Raw genomic sequence first — 14,781 nt, forward strand, 5'->3', positions numbered from 1 at the left:
ATACGAAATTACATCATAAATATTCCCTTACCTTTGATTATCTTCATCAGAATGCAGTGCCAGGAATCCTAGTTCCACAATAAATCTTTGTTTTGTTCGATAATGTCCATTACTTATGTCCAATTAGCTAATTTTGCTAGCATGTGTAGTACACGTGTCCAAACGCTCGCGCAGATGGAGTCCAACGTCAGACGAAAACTTCAAAAAGTTATATTCCAGGTCGAATAAACTGGTCAAACTTAGTAGAGAATCAATCTTCAGGATGTTGTTATCATTTATATCCAATAACGTTCCAACCGGAAAATTCTTTTCAGTCTCTATAAGTAATGGAACGCATGACGATATAATGAGGAAAGCGCGTGACCAAGAACTGGCAATCTGCCAGACCACTGACTCATTCCCCTCCCATCCGGTCCCACAACACAGCATAAGCTTCATTCCACGTTCTACTGACTGTTGACATCTAGTGGAAGGTGTATGAAGTGCAAACAGATCCATGTATTACAGGGAATTGAATAGGCGATGACTTTAACTTCTCTGGGGCAGGTGGGACGCAAACGTCCATATTCAAATAACATGATATAAAAATCAAGCTTTCATTAACTCACACATGTAAGATACCAAATTAAAGCTACATTCGTTGTGAATCCAGCCAACATGTCAGATTTCAAAAAGGCTTTTAGGCGAAAGCATAAGATGCTATTATCTGATGATAGCACAACAGTAAACAAAGAGAGTAGCATAATTCAACACTGCAAGCACGACACAAAACGCAGAAATAAAATATAAATCATGCCTTACCTTTGACGAAATTCTTTTGTTGGCACTCCAATATGTCCCATAAACATCACAAATGGTCCTTTTGTTCGATTAATTCCGTCGATATATATCCAAAATGTCAATTTATTTGGACCGTTTCATCCAGAAAAACACAGCTTCCAACTTTCGCCAAGTCACTACAAAATATATCAAAAGTTACATGTAAACTTTACCAAAACATTTCAAACTGCTTTTGTAATACACCGTTAGGTATTTTTAAACGTTAATAATTGATCAATTTGAAGACGGGATGATCTGTTTTCAATACAAAAAGAAAACAAACTGACGCAACTTTTTTCGTAACGTGACTCTCTCAAAAAATGTACTTCATGTGACCCTCATTTACGATAGCCCTACTTCTTCACTACACAAAGGAATAACCTCAACCGATTTCCAAGGACTGGTGACATCCAGTGGAAGCGGTAGGAACTGCAAGCAAGTCCATTAGAAATCTGGTGTCTCTAAGAAACTTCATTGAAAAGACAGTGACATCAAAAAAATACAAATTCTGAATGGTTTGTCCTCAGGGTTTTGCCTGCTACATAAGTTCTGTTATTCTCACAGACATGATTTAAACCGTTTTAGAAACTCCAGAGTGTTTTCTATCCAAATCTACTAATAATATGCATATCTTATATGCTGGGGATGAGTAGCAAGCAGTTGAATTTTGGCATGTTATTTTTCCGAAAGTGAAAATTCTGCCCCCTGCCCTCAAGAAGTTAACAACGACCACTCTCAGAATTTTCACTCCCTGTTTGGATTTTTTCTCAGGTTTTTGCCTGCCATATCAATCAATCAATCAAGTTTATTTTATATAGCCCTTCGTACATCAGCTAATATCTCGAAATGCTGTACAGAAACCCAGCCTAAAACCCCAAACAGCAAGCAATGCAGGTGTAGAAGCACGGTAAACTGTAGAAGCACGGTAAACATATGAGTTCTGTTATACTCACAGACATCATTCAAACAGTTTTAGAAACTTCAGAGTGTTTTCTATCCAATAGTAATAATAATATGCATATATTAGCATGTGGACAGAGTAGGAGGCAGTTCACTATGGGCACGAAATTCATCCAAAAGTGAAAATGCTGCCCCCTACACCAAAGAAGTTAAATTAAGGTTAAATAAAAAATATATATATAAAAATATTAGCAACTGGGCCTGAGTAGCAGGCAGTTTACGCTGGGCACGCTTTTCATCCAAACGTGAAAATGCTGCCCCCTATCCCAAAGAAGTTTAAGGTATGACCCAGATGCAGACAGTGTCGAGAAACAAAAGTTTATTTCTAAAACAGGGGCAGGCAAACGACAGGTCAAAGACAGGCAGCGGTCAGAGAGGATGCAAAGGGACCAGAATGGCAGGCAGTCTTAGGGTCAGGGCAGGCAGGGGTCAATAATCCAGTAAAGTGGGGTAAGGTACAAAACGGCATAAAAGCTCAGGGCAGGCAGAAGGTCAAAACCTGGAAGGGTTAGAAAATAGGAGCAAGAAACAGGCAGGAGCAGGGGAACAAACGCGGGTAGGTTTCACAAACAAAACGAACTGGCAACAGACAAACAGAGAACACAGGTATAAATACACAGGGGATAATGGGGAAGATGGGCGACACCTGGAGGGGGGTGGAGACAATCACAAAGACAGGTAAAACAGATCAGGGTGTGGCAAGAAGCAATAAAGGCCTGAGAGAGACATAGAGAGACAGAAAGAGACAAAGAGAGAGACAGAAAGAGAGAGTGCAAGAGGGAGAGAGATACAGCAGTTTTTAACTGTGTGTCTAGTGTTTGAAAAAGTATCGGCGGAGGTTAAATCAGCAGCCAGCAGTGGGATGTTGGCCTGCTTGACCTCAGTGTTGGATAATCTTCATGCCTCTACCATCCTACCAAAGATTAGACATTTCAGATACATGGCTCTGATGTTGGGTGACTGGGACTCAAAGTGCACTGCTCAAAGTGTAGAGGGAAAGTAATGCACCAGAGAAGATGAAAAATATAAACACACATACACATACATGCACACAAATAAAGACGTTTTAGAAAACCTGGAAAAAGTACAAAAAAATCAAAGCAGATTACATTCTGAACCAAAAGCAAAAAACATGGGTTTATGTGCAGATTTGAAAACTGCTGTGGATTATTGTATATTCAGGTGGTTGGCCATTGGTATTATTTTACGAAGGGAATAAAAAGCTCAGAATACAATTCCGCATGATGTGAAGTGATAGGTCCATTCGAATATTGACAAGCTGTGATTTTGGGACATGTTTTTGGTCTCATTACATCGATGTAAAAGAGAGCACTGCTTTACATTCAGGTATAGCACTGAGATGAGGGAGCATTGAGATCAGGTATGGATAAGCTCACCAATGCGGCTAAATGCTGTAATCCTCTGTACAAGCTCAAACTACATCACATTAAGTGTTTGCCAATCAAATTTGACAGGTAATGAGTCTTTAGGGTAATGTTCCAAGTTTCAAAGGATTACTGTGCTGTGTGAGAGCAATTTGGCTGCTATTTACATTTTTGTCCTTGCTTTTAAGATTAGAGTATAACACCATTGGAGCCCTCGATACAAAAAACACAACTGACTGACTATGAGCTATTATGACCAGCCTGTAGCTACCTCTACATGTTCATCGTCAGAAATGCTTGTCTTGGCTCATACTATGAGACAATTACAGGAATTGTCAGACTCTGAAGAGGAAGTGCACGTTGTCTCTGCATGTCCCTGCTGCGGGCGCTAACTTGGCTCACGGGAAAGGGTACAGCATGTTGCTGTTCCAATGACGCGCTTAAAATTGTAGTGTCTCTCAGTCCAAACTGTTTCCGAATGCACGCAGCACCCTGCCTTACCCCAGCCCAACTGTAGCTCATGAATATGGATGAGAAACACTTAACCTCCACGGGTCACTCATTCAGCGCATCATAATATCTGAGAAAAAGCTGAAGAAAAGATGCTCCACTTCTGCTGCACATGAATAGTGATTTTGCAGCTGCCTGATCACGTCAGTGTTGAGCACAGGTTTGACTGTTAAACAGTGAGGCAGGCGTTGCATGTAAAGAAAGAAGGAAGCCCACTGGTACTGAGCAGGATTTGTAATGCCCCCATTCTAGGTCTATATGGTTCTGTTCTAGCTATACAGTTCAAGTAAATTCCTTATGTAGCTAATTTAACTAAGCGTGTTGTAATGTGAATGGCTGGTCTTTTAGTTAGCTGAGGAGTTAACATATCTCTCCACAGACACCACCAGTGGAACTTATGAGAGAGACAGATGATTTACAGCAGGTTTCCCAGCCCTATCACAGCCCTATCCCCTAGCCACCTCTCTTCTCTCTCCATCCAATCAATTAAAGGGCTTTGTCTCTTCCATCGCCTTGCACTCTCCCCAAGTGTTTTGGCTCATCCACTCAGGTGCTGTAGTGTATCAGTGTTTTAAAACACCACAGGGATTAAGGCCTTGTGTTTGTGTCGCTTTCTACTTGTCTGTATACTGGTTTGATTATCTGCACCGGAGACATTACACAGATTACAATAAAAGGACAATCGCCGTGATGCGGTGTCACAATCAGTGTTGATGTTTGTATTATATTCCTTATAGACCTTATATTATACTTCCTTATATTATAGACCTATGGCTCAAGCCGATGATGAAAGTCATGGATTCCCTGTTTATGTTATTGCAGTCAGTTTGTGTGTGCATAGTTAATGCCTTGAACGTCATTGATCTGCTTGGGAGAGAGGATTGGATAGTGTCAGCGAGGTAGTTTAGGACCCACAGCCACACATACACTACCGTTCAAAAGTTTTGGGGTCTCTAAGAAATGTCCTTGTTTTTGAAAGAAATGCATATTTTCTGTCCATTAAAATAACATCAATTTGATCAGAAATACAACGTAGACATTGTTAATGTTGTAAATTACTATTGTAGCTGGAAACGGAATATCTACATAGGCGTACAGAGGCCCATTATCAGCAACCATCACTCCTGTGTTCCAATGGCACGTTGTGTTAGCTAATCCAAGTTTATCATTTTAAAAGTCTAATTGATCATTAGAAAAACCTTTTGCAGTTATGTTAGCACAGCTGAAAACTGTTGTTCTGATTAAAGAAGCAATAAAACTGTCCTTCTTTCGACTAGTTGAGTATCTGGAGCATCGTGCATTTGTGCGTTCGATTACAGTCTCAAAATGACTAGAAACAAAGACCTTTCTTCTGAAACTTATCAGTCTATTCTTGTTCTGAGAAATGAAAGCTATTCCATGCGAGAAATTGCCAAGAAACAGAAGTTCTCGTACAACGCTGTGTACTACTCCCTTCACAGAACAGCGCAAACTGTCTCTAACTAGAATAGAAAGAGGAGTGGGAGGCCCCGGTGCACAACTGAGCAAGAGGACAAGTGCATTAGAGTGTCTAGTTTGAGAAACAGATGCCTCACAAGTCCTCAACTGGCAGCTTCATTAAATAGTACCCGCAAAACATCAGGCTCAACGTCAACAGTGAAGAGGCGACTCCGGGATGCTGGCCTTCTAGGCAGTACATTGTAGCACTGTAAAAATGCCAACTTAACCAATTACTTAATCATAGTTATTCTGTGAGTTGGGTGGACTTCAGAAAGACAACAAATTGAGCTAAACAAACTTTGCACACAGTGAGCTGAATGTATAAAAATGTGTTGTGTCGAATTACAAATGCATGTTTGCCTTTGGAAGGCAACACTGTATGCTGGTTTAGCTATTTGCACAAATGTTGAGCTAACTCACAATCCTATTGTAGCTTGTTGCCTTACGATTGTACGTTGAATCAACAAACTCTGATCGGAATGAGCTGAATTTGAACATGCTTCTTGAGTAAAAACACAAACATGTTTGCTCAAAACCACTCAAAACCACACCCATCAATATCATATTTTCCAGCTAGCTCTTTTTTCAGAATTTTCAGAATTGTTTGTTTCAATAACTGTGTTTTTGCAATTACAGTACATTGATTGGTTGATTAATTTTAGGCTACACAAACATAATTAACATAAATCTTTCTGAACTAATCCAATCTGTTAGTAGTTGGACTTTTGCACCCATGACTGAAATGGCTGTTCAAGTTTATAGGATTTAAGTACTCTCAATAATCATTCTTCATTACTATGGCAGTTATTCTCAATAGGTTGCGGGTGATTAGGTTGCGGGTGATTAAAAGTCCCAGTTGTTGGATATCCTCACTCTGGCTTGATTCCAATAGGAATTACACTGCCCTTTGCAAGCCAGCATAATGTGATTTGCAGGCTTGCCGTGGCCTGAAAACCAGGAATTTCAGATCATTGCATTAGGGTGTAACTAGGCCCTCAAAGAAAGGCCTTAGGATATATGTAAAGTATTGTCATAAAGAGTTACATTGTACGTTGAATCAACTTTTTATATTTTTACAGTGTACCTGTACAGGTACCTGTAGAGACAGAGGAAAGGGGAGTGGTCTAAATAGAGCCTTATCCTGAGGCATCAAGCAACATTTTCTGTGGCACCAAGGACTCAGTGGACACGCTGTATGAGGCGACCTTTATCATGAGCGCACACACTGTGGTCTTAATTAAAGAGAATGTATATAGAGCATAGTCACACAAACACCCACACACAGACACACACATACACACACACACACGCTGACACACACACACACCACCACCTACCCTCACTAAATGGCCCCCTTCTCCACATGTCCAGAAATTCATTCAGTTCTGCCTTAACCCGCAATAACCGACAACTGCCTAGAGGTTTCATTGTTTTTATTTAGGCGTGTCGTGTGCAGGTGTAACTGCGTTGGAGCTGTCAAATCAGCAAGCGGCTCCTGGCATTATACCTATTGCGGACATTGCCATTGGATCTGACGAGTTGGAACACTGGAATGTGTGTTGGAATCTACACCTCGATTAGGCTGATATTAATCACTATTATTTTGTCAGTGCCATTACTTCTCTATAGTCTACGCTTTCTCGTTCTGAACTTCTTCTAATGCAAATGGGATGCGTGTGGCTTGGTGACAATGACCACACGAGCAGCCACTCTGATTTGACAGCTCTTAACGCAAAACACCAGCTGTGCGGGTCCAGCTACCACGGGTTAACGCGTGACATGATTGAATCTAGGCTTAGATCTGTGTTTTCACTTTGTCCCTCTCAATGTTCTACCCTATCTCCCTCCAACTGGTATCACTGTGGAGGTAGAGAGTGAGGTATGCGGGACCAAAGCAGTTAAGATGGTGCAGGATAGCTGGGCGGGAGAATCAGTTCACAACTAAAGTGTGTGGACGTCCTTGCCTGTCACGATCAATATGGCAGGTAAAGGGCGAAGAGAGCTGTATGTAAATCTAACGGAGGTCAAATCGATCTACCGCACACACACACACACACAAAACACACTCACAGATGGCACAGGCATGCCGACGCTCCCTTACAACATCCTCTCTTGTTCTCGATTTCTCAACTCAATAACAATCTATTTAGTTTACAATAATTAGAATGAATAATCAATTACTACAGTGAGAATATGTTCAGTGAGCAATTTGAATTGCAAACAGAGCATGCAGATAGATGAAACACATCTTAAAAGCGCTTTGAGACCTCGTGAGAAAAGTTAGCCCATTTTATGGCCCATTTCTATAAAGCATGCAGTTAAGGACTAATTCAATGTTGAAGCACATGCACATGGATAGGGCCATAGAAACGTATAAAGCAGAATAAACTGCTGTGCACATTGCGAGGCCATGCCTGTTGATTAAAAGAGCCGGGCTATTGTTAATGACATGAGCCACTCCATCTGCTCCCTAATGGGCATCTCTCAGGAATGAGATTAGGATGATGTTCAGGTTTGTATACGGGCATATTAAGCTGACATGTTATACCTCCAGTAGCATGGTGCTATCCAGACCCATACGGTATAGGGGTTCTACCATGCAAGATCATAGTGTGCTGCAAATGCTTTGTTAGAGATTGCCTTCCAAGAGTTTGATCTGGTTCCAGGTATAACCTTTTTAGGATCCATGTAAAACCGTTTCCACAGAGGGTTCTACATAGAACCCGAAAGAGTTCTACCTGGAATGAAAAAGGGGACAGCCGAAGAATCCTTATCGAACCCTTTTTTCTAAGAGTGTGTAGACTCTCAGTTTTTGCTGTGCAGTGATGTGCTGGTTTGACTGTGCAGTGACGTGCTGCATGTTTTAGTTTTGGTTGGTGTGGTTGGTTGTTCTGTGCTACCTGGCTGCCTGGCGCTAATGCACTGCAGTGGCTCTTTAGTATTCCTCTCCTGCCGCCTGAGAAGGGTCTCCTCTGGGACTGGCGTGGAGCGGCGGGGAAGAGATGCAGCCAGTACCCATCTCGGCCACCGCTCCCTACCGCCCTCCATACACACTATTAATAGCCCTGCGCACAGAGTCTGTGGCAGGCAGCAGACAGGGCCATGCAGGGGACACAATCAGAGCGCCTGGCCAGGCTGGAGGGGGAACAGGGCAGGCAATCCAAAAAGTATTGATTGGACGACTGGGCCTCTCTGTGTGTTAGAAACACTGATTTGTTTTAATTTCTATGAGGTACTCTGTGTGATATGATACTAGTTTACCAAGATAATGAATACACACAATTTGGAATGTCTGGTTCCATTTGTCATTGCCAGCACAGACCCTCCCCACACAAAGCCTGTATAGGTCCATCTAAACAGAGCGTTTCCTGGCTCTAGCAACTACGAGTGCTAACGTAATCAAATCCTGAACAATGAATCATTTCTCCAAGCTGACATCATTTTTTTTTTTACAAACAACACATTCATACTCATCGAAATCCAATCATTTCTCTCCTCCTGTTAAAACAAACTGGGTCTCTCATTTTAAAAGTAAATGAGAAAGTACATTTTCAGTGTGGCTAATGTCTGTGTTTTGCAAACATTTATATTCATAGAAAGAAAAAAATGTAAAACCCCTCGCCCCCATTTTAATCAACATCTCTCCTTTAATGATTATATTTAGTGTAATGTGTGTTTCTCTGTTAACTGTTGCTGTGCTTGTCTGTTTGTTGCAGGTGATGGGAACCCCAAGGAGAGCAGTCCCTTCATCAACAGCAGCAGTGCCAGCGACGTGGAGAAGAGCCAGCAGTACAATGGCAAGAATATGGCCCTGTTTGAGGTCTGTAACACAGGGCTCCCTTAACACTGCTTACCTATAATTACACAATCATTAAATACTGTAATTACTTTGTTCCATTCGTTTGAAACAACCACCTGCCGTATATACGACGCCTTGCTTGCTCAGGCACCAGGTGGTTTGAATTCTTTGAAATAAGTACTGGTTTCTCGGTTGTCAATACAGCTTAGAGGGCTGTAAAATGAGGGCTGATATGATGTCTGTCCACCTGTCCCTGTGTACTGTAGGAGGAGATGGACAACAGTCCCATGGTGTCGTCCATACTCAGCAGTCTGGCCAACTACTCCAACCTGCCTCAGGGCAGCAAAGAGCACGAGGAGGCCGAGAACGAGGAGGGGGCGGCTCCATCCAAAAAAAAACCTGCTGTCAAGGTACCTCATCTAATCTCAACTAAAGTCTGGTCCTAAACATAAACATTAGCTGGAGTATGTCCCTTCCAGGCCACCGTTGTCCACCTGACAAGGTGTGCAGCGGAGCATAATCCGGATACAAGAAGCTACTCTCTAGGCCTGTCTTGTTACACTGGTCTGAGTCAGATTACTGTATCATTCACTTCCACTCCTTTTCTTGTTATCCACATCCTAATTTGACAGCTCCTTCCAGCCAAGAGGCCACAGGAGGCTGGTATCATGAGAGAATATTAGGATGTGGTATTATGAAATAACACATATGGAATCATGTAGTAACCAAAAAAGTTATGTTTTGTTTTATATTTGAGATTCTTCAAAGTAGACACCCCTGGCACGGATGACAGCTTTGTACACTCTTGACATTCTCTCAACCAGCTTCATGAGGTAGTCTCCTGGAATGCATTTCAATTAACAGGTGTGCCTTGTTAAAAGTTCATTTGGGGAATGTATTTCCTTCTTAATGTGTATGAGCCAATCAGTTGTGTTGTGACCTGGTAGGGGTGGTATACAGAAGAAAGCCATATTTGGTAAAAGACCAAGTCCATATTATGGCAAGAACAGCTCAAATAAGCAAAGAGAAACAACAGTCCATCATTACTTTAAGACAGGAAGGTAAGTCAATACGGAACATTTCAAGAACTTTGAAAGTTTATTCAATTGCAGTCGCTAAAACCATCAAGCACTATGATGAAACTGGCTTTCATGAGGACTGCCACTCCTCAGTAAAATGCACATGACAGCCCGCTTGGAGTTTTCCAAATGGCACCTAAAGGACTCTCAGACCATAAGAAACAAGATTCTCTGGTCTGATGAAAACAAGATTGAACTCTTTGGCCTGAATGCCAAGCGTCACGTCTGGAGGAAACCTGGCACCATCCCTACGGGGAAACATTGTGGTGGCAGTATCATATGGTGGGGATGTTTTTCAGCGGCATGGACTGGGAGACTAGTCAGGATCGAGGCAAAGATGAACGGAGCAAAGTACAGAGAGATCCTTGATGAAAACCTGCTCCAGAGCGCTCAGGACCTCAGACTGAGGCGAAGGTTCACCTTCCAACAGGACAACGACCCTAAGCACACAGCCAAGACAATGCAAGAGTGGCTTCGGGACAAGTCTCTGAATGCCCTTGAGTGGCCCAGCCAGAGCCCGTACTAGAACCCAATCGAACATCTCTGGAGAGACCTGAAAATAGCTGTGCAGCGTTGCTCCCCATCCAACCTGACAGAGCTTGAGAGGATCTCAAATCAAATCAAATCAATTTTATTTGTCACATACACATGGTTAGCAGATGTTAATGCGAGTGTAGCGAAATGCTTGTGCTTCTAGTTCCGACAATGCAGTAATAAACAACAAGTAATCTAACCTAACAATTCCACAACTACTACCTTATACACACAAGTGTAAAGGGATAAAGAATATGTACATAAAGATATATGAATGAGTGATGGTACAGAACGGTACAGAACGGCATAGGCAAGATGCAGTAGATGGTATAGAGTACAGTCTATACATATGAGATGAGTAATGTAGGGTATATAAACATAAAGTGGCATAGTTTAAAGTGGCTAGTGATACATGTATTACATAAAGATGGCAAGATGCAGTAGATGATATAGAGTACAGTATTACATATACATATGAGATGAGTAATGTAGGGTATGTAAACATTATATTAAGTGGCATTGTTTAAAGTGGCTAGTGATACATTTTTACATCATTTCCATCAATTCCCATTATTAAAGTGGCTGGAGTTGAGTCAGTATGTTGGCAGCGGCCACTAAATGTTAGTGGTGGCTGTTTAACAGTCTGATGGCCTTGAGATAGAAGCTGTTTTTCAGTCTCTCGGTCCCTGCTTTGATGCACCTGTACTGACCTGTACTGACCTCGCCTTCTGGATGATAGCGGGGTGAACAGGCAGTGGCTCGGGTGGTTGTTGTCCTTGATGATCTTTATGGCCTTCCTGTGACATCGGGTGGTGTAGGTGTCCTGGAGGGCAGGTAGTTTGCCCCCAGTGATGCGTTGTGCAGACCTCACTACCCTCTGGAGAGCCTTACGGTTGTGGGCGGAGCAGTTGCCGTACCAGGCGGTGATACAGCCCGACAGGATGCTCTCGATTGTGCATCTGTAGAAGTTTGTGAGTGCTTTTGGTGACAAGCCGAATTTCTTCAGCCTCCTGAGGTTGAAGAGGCGCTGCTGCGCCTTCTTCACAACGCTGTCTGTGTGGGTGGATGGGTGGGTGGACCAATTCAGTTTGTCCGTGATGTGTACACCGAGGAACTTAAAACTTTCCACCTTCTCCACTACTGTCCCGTCGATGTGGATAGATCTGCAGAGAAGATTGAGAGAAACTCCCCAAATACAGGTGTAGCATCCTACCCAAAAACACTTGAGACTGTAATCACTGCCAAAGGTGCTTCAACAAAGTACTGAGTAAAGGGTCTGAATGCTTATGTAAATGTGATATTTCCGTTTTATATTTTTTTATAAAATTGCTACAATTAAAACAAACTGTTTTTGCTTTGTCATTATGGGGTAATGTGTGTAGATTGATGATGGGGGAAAAAAACATTTCAATCAATTTTAGAATAAGGCTGTAATGCAACAAAATGTGGAAAAACTGAAGCAGTCTGAATACTTTCCAAATGCAGTGTATATCAAAAATTGTAACAAAAGAGGAATAAAATACACAGGAAGTAATATCAATGTGCAGGGGTACGAGGTATTTGAGTAAGATACCGATTTAATTTTCTTTCCCATGTCTCATCTCCTTTAGACACTTAATTGGAGAGTCAGGGAGACAAGCAAGGACTAAGACTACAAAGGGTTGCTTGTACCTCTACCTGTACTGTATTATTAGACATTGTCGTTGATGTTTCTGTTGGAGATGGACAAAAAAAGTATTTTTTAGGCAACTGGAAATAAAACAGACATCTTATCCTGGAATAATTTGCATTTAAAAGTAATGAATTTAGTCAAAGAAATTGTGAATCCTGCACTACCATAATGTTTTATTAATACATGTATTATACTGGATGACTGGACACTTCATTTGAATGTTACAAGGTCTGTAAAATGTCGACTAAGTGAAGTCCTATGGGAGATCCAATCCCATATAACTCAATAGCTGAAAGCCATGTCTAATCAATTGAAGAGTTTGAGAAGTACATTTTCTCCTCTATACATACAGTATCTAGACAGACAGGCCCACATTAATAAAATAATTAGATGGTCCTTCTCCCTGGTAACAGGACAATTGCTGGTCATTAGCTAATTGAGCTGACAAAGATAGAGGATTTGTGCAACCTCAGCCAGTATCCTAGAGCCACCTCCACCTGCGTGAATAGAAGAGTGAAAGTAAGTGTCCACTAACATGATATCACACATCTGGATTATTTTAACTCCATGTAGTTAGACACCGAGGAATCTCTGTTGCCTGAATTTCAGCTTTATGCCTCAGAAGCAAAAAAGCCTTCAATCATGGAGTGCCACAAACGTATCGCCAGCCCAAAATAATGAGGAAAAGGAGGAGAAAGTGTTATCTTTCGGCTGCCATTGAAATAGGTTAATGAGGGAGGAAATGTCCCCATTTTGACTGAACAAAGAGCTTGTCATTCTCTCCTCATATGATTACTGTCTTTTTGTGATGGGATAGAGGAGGGCTTGTGAGTTTCTAATGAGTCTGTACTGTATATGAGTATGATGAGTGCAGTATGAATCGGTACTGTATCCACTCAACTCAGATGCCGGAGCAAGTCACTAGAGGAATTTGATTTGTTCCACTCATGGTGTGGGGTACATTACTGTACTTGTATAAAGCTTGTACTGCCATGCCACAGTTAAACATTTTCATATTTAATCAGTATTGATTTGTGTTTGTTCTCCAGGCACCATCGCTGGGCACTCTGATGGGGGTGTACCTGCCCTGCATCCAGAATATCTTTGGTGTGATCTTGTTCCTGCGGATGACCTGGATGGTGGGCATCGGAGGGGTCTTTGGCTCCTTCATCATCGTCTTCATGTGCTGCTCCACGGTGAGTCACAGCTCTGGACCATATTATTTTCACTCTCTCTCCTGTTCTCCTCCTTCTTTTTTTTCTTCCCCTCAAACTCTCTCTCTCTTTATATCACCCTCCGTGTTTCCCTTTCCATGTGAAAGCTCTTTTTCTCTTTGGCCCTTCCTTCCACTTTGTCTCTCCCCTCCCCTCTATCCTCTCTCCATCATTGTTAGTATGGGCACTGTGCCAGCCAGAGCAGAAAGAGAGGCACGTTTGCAGCACTGATAGGGATATACTCAACGCCACTTCAATTTGAATTATGTTTGATGTCCCAAAGCTCTCCCAGTTGAGTAAATCCTAGCTTAATCCTATTTTGACCTGAGGTAGCCCTGAAAGCTTTACAGAATACATGTACTATTCATCCCTTAACTTACTTACATAAATAGCTTCTTTTTTTAAAGTGTTGTATATTTTCAGATTCCATCACATTCCGGTTCACAGTAATTTCATCATTTTCTACTGAAAATAATTATTGAACCCACAAGAACGGTAACTTAAATTTCATAATGCATTTAGAATGTGTTTATCCAAACAGTGTTCCTTTTGGTTTGCGCCCCAAAGAGACTGAAAGCCTTGGTACTTAGTACTAGCCTTGAGAACTATCTCCCCCATGAGCCAATCCCCAAACACTGGATGACTGCCCTTGCCCACGTCTGTCACTGATCCAGTGACAAATGAAGGCTGGCTAGCGCTCTGAGCTGCGATCAGCTCAATGACTGCCGATTAGCATGTCAGCAGCAGCACTGACCCTGAAGGCAGATATAACCCGTCCCGAACTGATCAAAGACAGCATCAAACCCCAACAATTCTGATTCAGCAGTGAGCTCAGGACTATAAAGAACTGTTCCTTGGGGCAATACATAAAGGTGGTGACCAGTTGGACCTCTGTTCCAGTCCCACCCCAGGGATAGTAGAGGGCTGTGTGTCACATTACTAACAGACTAGAAGACCCTGAGCAGCAAAACCTGCTCTTTGTTCAGCAGTCTGTGGAAATGCATGTGGAGATCCATCAGATGTGTTGGATAGAAAAGACAGCAGGATGGGAGAAGTGCCTGAGCTATCTTATTATAAGAGATGTGTGTGTGCTTCCCAACCCAACACTGATTTGCCACTTCATGTATTTAATGTCTTGTTATGCTTTGTACATGGTGATCAGTTCACATCACCATCAATTTACACATATCATTTATCCTCACTTAATAAGAGGTAACCTGATCTCAGTTCTGTGCCAAAGAGCATGACTTAAATAGCAGCATAGACCAAAATGTCATACACTCTAAATTGTTGTTACCCAAAATTACAACCAACTAATTGCAGCATTACC

The 14,781-nt window shown here is 42.0% G+C and overlaps 1 protein-coding gene across 1 annotated transcript in view; it reads left to right on the forward strand.

The window, feature by feature from the left end:
* Nucleotides 1–7,131: 7,131 nt before the first annotated feature.
* slc12a5b (solute carrier family 12 member 5b) overlaps nucleotides 7,132–14,781 on the forward strand; it is a 44,865-nt gene continuing 37,215 nt past the window's right edge. The window contains exons 1-4 of the mRNA XM_039007498.1: nucleotides 7,132–7,138; nucleotides 8,870–8,973; nucleotides 9,219–9,362; nucleotides 13,287–13,433. Of these exons, the coding sequence (XP_038863426.1) occupies nucleotides 7,132–7,138; nucleotides 8,870–8,973; nucleotides 9,219–9,362; nucleotides 13,287–13,433 (402 nt within the window). The remainder of the gene's footprint in view (nucleotides 7,139–8,869; nucleotides 8,974–9,218; nucleotides 9,363–13,286; nucleotides 13,434–14,781) is intronic.

Source organism: Salvelinus namaycush, chromosome 14 (genome assembly GCF_016432855.1).
Source record: "Salvelinus namaycush isolate Seneca chromosome 14, SaNama_1.0, whole genome shotgun sequence".
Lineage (NCBI taxonomy): Eukaryota > Metazoa > Chordata > Actinopteri > Salmoniformes > Salmonidae > Salvelinus > Salvelinus namaycush.